Genomic DNA, 6,326 nt, shown 5'->3' with positions numbered 1-6,326 from the left:
AAAAAAAAAAAAAAAAAAAAAAGCTAATATTACTTACAGGTTCTTTTTTGTTTGTGGCACGGAAGAAAACATTTAATGTTTCAGGCTGTCTTTTACTGTGGAATTCAGGTCTTGTCTGTCTCATTTGTTAATCAACCAAAGTGTGTTTTTGCTGTGTATTTGTAGGTATCCCCCTGAAGCGCCGGAACTTCAGATCAGGAAAATGGCAGATTTGTGTTTCTTGGTGCAACACTACGAACTGGCATACAGCTGTTACCATACAGCAAAGAAAGATTTTTTAAATGATCAAGCAATGCTTTATGCAGCTGGAGCACTGGTTGGTGTATTTTTAGTATAACTGTTCCATTGATGGCTATTTAAGATTAATGTTGGAGAGAAAGTAAAAACTTGACTGCTTAAATACTTGTTGGCTGGATTTTGATGGCAGTATTTTTTAAATCACAGTAGTCTCAAACTTGAAGTTGAGCATTTTTGAAATAGGAATAACTTCATTTGCTGAATAAATATTTCCAAAAGTCTTAAAACACTGGAGGCTGAACCTCCCACTTTGTTATAGGTTATATTTTAATTGTTTCCTATCCATCTTTGTAAATGGGTAAAGAAGCCTAAAATATTACATCAAGTTCTTAGGTCAGTTATAAGCTTCAGGTTGGCAAAACAGTCAACTGTCTGAAGCTGATAAATGAACTAGTATAACAAGTATAGTAGGTTGTGGGTTTGTTTGGGTTTCTTTTTCCAACCCAGGATCTTCAGGACTTTGGCACCAGTTGCTTATGCACTAGAGCAGTGGTCTCCAAACTTTTTTGATCGCACACCCCATCAGTAAAAAAAAAATTTTGAGCCCCCAATATATGTATATTTATATAAATATAAACAGAAGTTCTAATATTTTCTTCCTGCACCCCAGTGGATTGTCTTGCGCACCCCCTGGGGTGCACGCACCCCACTTTGGAGACCACTGCACTAGAGTAATGAGCTCATGCACTAAACTAGGGGTTCCCAAACTGATACATCCCTCGGGGCGCACAAGACATCTCTGGGGGGGTACGCAGGATAAATTGTGTAATGGCAGATTTAATTTTCATTTTCATAATTGGCATTTAAGAGGTTAAAATTTAATGTATGCTGGTAGGGGTGTGAGAGCAGCTGTTAAATCTGGAAAGGGGTATGCAATAAGACAAGTTTGGGAACCTCTGCACTAACCTATTCCAGAAACAAAGAACAGGCATAGCTAGAAAGATGTAAGTGGCTAAAGTGCCATGCTAGGTGCTAAAGTCCCAAAAGTACTATTTTTACAAACCCCAAACCACCACCATTTTGGACCTGTAGAGCATCTGGAGGCTAAGCTCATGCTTAAGCCTGTTTTTGGTTTCACGAATTGGGTATCTCTGTTTCCAAGTCCCCTGAGGGGCTTGATTGATTGGTGAGGCATCCTATAAGGATTCCTAGTGTATGGAAATAGCACTGAGTTCAACACAGAAATGGACACTCATTCAGAAAGCTAGCTGGAGCAGAATGTGTAGTGCCCATCATCCTAAAAATGCCTAATAATTAAGATCTGGATTTAGGGTCCTCCTCTGCCTGAAGGGGTTAAAACTCTCATCTCCTATCTCAAGAGACTATCCTGATGACCTGGCACTAAGCAGGGTGAGGCCACATGTTACTTCTCTTCCTGTCAAAACAGCTACTACAGAAAAGACTACAAGATTCATAGGGCCAGAAACAGTAAGTGAGAAGGAGCTTAGTTCTTGTTGTAGCGATGATGGAATTTCCTTGGGCAGAAGAGTCGTTGGTTTCTCATCAATTTCACCGTGACTCTGTTTGGATTTGTTTGGAGCATTCTTGTACATAAACCAGTGGTCCTCAACATTTTTGCACTTGAGGCACACCTCCCCTAACACTTGTTAATTGAGTGGTACCCAGTTTTATAAAGTAACTTTATATATTGCAGTGTTCTACCTCCTTATACAGGGGCTGGGTACTAGGGGTGGGAGATTGTCCAGGCAGGGACAAACGTGAGCTTGGCTTATCTGGTTGAGAATCACTGACACTAACTTGTGTAAAACCTTTTGAATGCTCAGAGTAATTATATAGCATTTATTTTTTATTTTATTTCACTTTTTAGAAAGTGTGTACATGCATGTATATGCACCTCCTAAAACGACATACTTACATACTTGAGTGCAAACTATGCCAAGGAACTTTTTTTCAGCTACTACTGAAATGCATATGCCTGGTAAAGTTGAAATCCAAAAGAAACTTCAAAAGATATGTTCAGATTGGAAATTCTAGTTTTGTTCTATTCCTTTTAAGTACCACAGACAAGTAGAAGTATCCTCTCTAGTAGGAAAGTACCTCTTGGCCCTGCGCTAGAGCATTCATTACTTGGGGAGAAATGTCTCCTACTAAATCATTGCTACTTAAAATATCTAGGCGTTTCATGTTTCAGAGTATAAATTGAACAGCTTCAATCAAAGGCCTAGCTGGTCTGGGAATTTTGCAAATGAACAAAGTTCACTGGCATCAGTTGTGGATTACAATGCTGGGTTTGAGGCAGTTGGATTTTTTTAAATATTTATTTTTCTGTTTCTTCATAATTCCTTTTTACTTTGTAAATTTAAACTCTTCTGACAGCATTAAAGTACCTTTTTATCCTGTAGGAAATGGCTGCAGTATCAGCTTTTCTTCAGCCTGGAGCGCCTAGACCGTATCCTGCTCATTATATGGATACAGCAATTCAAACATATCGAGATATCTGCAAGTAGGTAGAACTGTTTGTGTGGGTCGGGTCCCGCCCCCCGGTCCAAGGAATGAAAATATTTTTTCCCCCTCCCGCAGGCTTGCTTTTACTGAGCAGTGATAACACAAGTTTAACACCAGGATCACTACCTTGTGTTCTCATAGGCATATCAAAATGAAGCTGCAATGGCATTTAACTCACTTTTGTTACCTGTTTTCACCACTTTGACATGGTGTGTTCTGAGAGAGGACACTTTGCCAAGGGTAGATTTTGTCTCTGGCTTTTGTGTTCTTTATTTTCTTTATTAAATTAGTTTATTACTTTGACAAAGACCAGTTTTAGAGTGTTTCCTTAGGAGAAAAACCTTTGTAAACGTTATAAATTTTGATTTTAAAATTGGTTAAATCTCATTCAGCAATATAGTTTTAAGAATACCTGGAATGAAGGAATTACTTTGTAGCAGTGAATTACTGTATAAAATAAGAGTGCACACTTTTGTTGTGTATACAACAGAATATGCAGACTAGTTTGGAACTGACACTTCTTGCTAGATTCCGGTTCAGAAGAAACTGGATTCATTCTAATTTTTGTTAAAATGCACTGTTTAATATCCTCTTTTTTTTTTTTAAGGAACATGGTACTGGCAGAGAGATGTGTACTGCTTAGTGCTGAAATCTTAAAAAGCCAAAGCAAATATTCAGAAGCGGCTGCTCTTCTGATACGTTTAACCAGTGAGGTAGAGAGAACTTAATCTTTCTGCTTTCCCTGCTCTAAATGCCTGATATCAGTTAAATGCTAAAAAAGAGAGTTCTCATTTTGCCTAATCCTTTTTGAAAGGGGTGTGTTTTTGCAGAAATGGGTTGGAATAAGATTTGAGTTGAGAGTAATCTTGACTTGATTTGCCTGTCTAAGTAAGTCAGTTTTGCATGTTTTTGTGCATCTTCATTGCATAGATGGATCTAATCTATCTTCTGTACTTGAAGTAATGTACATGGTTACTCTTGAGAAAATATTGCCTGAATTGTTCATTTTATTTACAATTTTAGTCTGTCTTTTGACCTCTGCTAAGTACTTGAGAGGTATTAATGCATTTTAAAAACCCTCTAAGGGTTAGCATGGTTTCTACAAGGGTCTTCTTGTCTTATGTGGGTGACATGGCATTAATTTGAACTGAACTAACAAAGCTGATGAATGCACTTCAGTGCTTTGGTTATTAAATACTTCTTACTTTCAGCTCTTAAGTCTGTCAAAATTGTCCTAAAAACCAACAAATGATGGTTTTTAATTCTTTGTCCTTTAATATGCAAGAGACGATCTAGTCGTATAGATTTGGGGGTTGGACATGAAGATCTGCTCAGGTCCCTTCTGACCCTACTAACTATGAAACTATATTTCTTATTTTGTTTCCTGACTTGAGAGCAGATATATGACAAGGAGACACTGAGCGCTGTTTATTGCTCCAACCACTTAGTTTTCACTGTAGTATTTCAAGAATTAACCATTGTGCTTCTGGATTATCACTGAGGCAGCTGCAGAGGAAATAATCATTGATAATATAGTTACAATTGAGAAAAAGCTTCTAACAGTAATGCCTTGCTATTTGTAGTAAGGAAACATGTCAACAGGTCCTGTAACATGAATAGGAGGCCTGGGGCTCCAGCAGATCTTTTTATGTGATTTGAGAAAGCAAATAAATTTCCTGCTAACTAACTGTCTCATTCCTTCTGTTTAATATATCTGGAGGTCAAAATATATTGTAATGTTAAAATTGTTGATCTGTTGGGACTAGTTTGTTCTGCTACAGTTTGACTTTCATAAACCAATTAAAATTCAGCTAATAAAACTGTACAGAGGTATAAGAGACTGTTCTATAGATGATACGTGGTTAGTGTTGTTCATTAAAGTTTGACTAGCACTAAAAAAAGAAAAAATAATTGGAGTGAAGTGACCGTAATGATCTACTCCCATTTCTTTCAGAGAAATTCACTAACACTATTATACCCCTCTTATAATTTTTGTGGTTTTTCTTCTGTTAATACTATATATTATTAAAGCTGATATTCTTGTTTTTAATTTTTCCGGGAAAAAATGGCAGCAGAACATTTGGATGGGAATGGTAAGTGTTAGAAATTTCAGCCTGAGTAGCTCAAGGGTTAGGAAATGTTGACATTTTACTATGGGCTGATCCTTCTCTCTCTTATCCTGTTCATAGCTATTGATCTTTCTTTCAGGTTACTGAAAAAGTAACTGGATATACAGGGTGGAATTTACCCATGTTAGTAGATGTGTATAATTGTGAAGTAAGGCTTTTAAAGCATGGCTGTACTCACCTGAATCTTCCGAAGAAAACATTAAACTGTTTATAATGGATTGCAAAAGCAGCAGTGAAAACTAAGTCCATTTTACAAAAGGTTTCAACTTCCTCCTTGAATGTAGTATGTTTTGACTGATCCATGTGCCCTTTGATTCCTGTAAGCATTACAATGGGACTGTTATGGTCTTATAACTAAACTGTGGCTCCAGAAGCAGAGACCATACTAGAAAACACAGTTTTGAATAATGGTATAATGTGTACGATCTTTCAAGTTGGGATCCAAGAGTCTTCTAGTGATTTCCCCCCCACCCCCAAGAATATTTGTAAGCTTAACATAACTACCTGGTGGCGTGACTTTGCTTGCTCATGTTTTGCAAGTAAAATAAACCTCCCCCCAAAAAACAAACACTTCTCAAGTATATCACTTTTTTTCAGCACTCTCTGCATCAAGGGCTGCATTTCTCACTGTACGACAGGGAACATAATCTCAAATTTTAAAAGCTTGCAGGATGGACCAAAGTGCAGATGGATCAGCAGACCAGAGCCTACTGTCTACAGTAAGGAAGCTGTCTTCCATAAAGCAGTAATGTGGTAACTTCCCCTGCTGTCTACCTAGCCTTTTGTGACATTTCTTATTCATGAGTAGAGCTATGCTTTATTGGCAAGTAAGTTAAATTGTATTTGCCTAGTCTAACTTTGAAATTGAGACCTCTTTCCCTTTAAATAGGATTCTGATCTTCGCAGTGCACTTCTGTTGGAGCAGGCAGCACACTGCTTTATAAACATGAAAAGTCCCATGGTTAGAAAGTTTGCCTTTCATATGATATTGGCTGGACATCGATTTAGTAAAGCTGGGCAGGTAAGTGGTTCACGTTTAGAACACCCTCCCCACCCGCCTCCCCCTCTACACCCCTTCTGATCTGTAAGTGTTATAGCTCATGTTAATTTTGGCTGAAATGACTTGTTGTGTAGCTTAATGTCAAGAGAGGGTCTCATAATATTGATCTCGTTGTCCTTGAATGCTAATGTGCTCTGCCTGATACTTTTACATCATACCTGAAATTTATGCTGTTGCTGATTTACTTCACATTTTAAATTGCAGAGATGTTGATGTGTAAGCTTGCTATTCCTTCTGTTAGACAGGGAGATATCATTCCTATTTCTCAGAAAGAGGGGGATGACTGAGGCAGACATTGGTGACTTGCTGAGTGTCTACATGAGATGCTTTACTGTGCATTAGACTGATGTGCAGTAAAGCGTCACCATCTACAT

General features: G+C 37.8%; 1 protein-coding gene across 8 annotated transcripts in view; it reads left to right on the top strand.

Annotated features, from left to right (window-relative positions):
- The window catches only part of TRAPPC8 (trafficking protein particle complex 8), a 142,077-nt gene that overhangs the window by 89,911 nt on the left and 45,840 nt on the right, over positions 1-6,326 (top strand). For 4 of the 8 annotated variants that reach the window (XM_019526701.1, XM_019526680.1, XM_019526661.1 and 1 more), the window contains 5 exons: positions 166-316; positions 2,661-2,761; positions 3,371-3,476; positions 4,836-4,856; positions 5,782-5,913. In XM_019526701.1, coding sequence (XP_019382246.1) covers positions 166-316; positions 2,661-2,761; positions 3,371-3,476; positions 4,836-4,856; positions 5,782-5,913 — 511 coding nt within the window. The remainder of the gene's footprint in view (positions 1-165; positions 317-2,660; positions 2,762-3,370; positions 3,477-4,835; positions 4,857-5,781; positions 5,914-6,326) is intronic. The other 4 variants (XM_019526695.1, XM_019526688.1, XM_019526672.1 and 1 more) reach the window with 1 other exon arrangement.

Source organism: Gavialis gangeticus, unplaced genomic scaffold, assembly GCF_001723915.1.
Source record: "Gavialis gangeticus isolate Ggan-Ray unplaced genomic scaffold, GavGan_comp1, whole genome shotgun sequence".
Classification (NCBI taxonomy): Eukaryota; Metazoa; Chordata; order Crocodylia; family Gavialidae; genus Gavialis; species Gavialis gangeticus.
The sequence above is the reverse complement of the archived record's forward strand: the minus strand, read 5'-3'. Positions and strand labels throughout refer to the sequence as shown.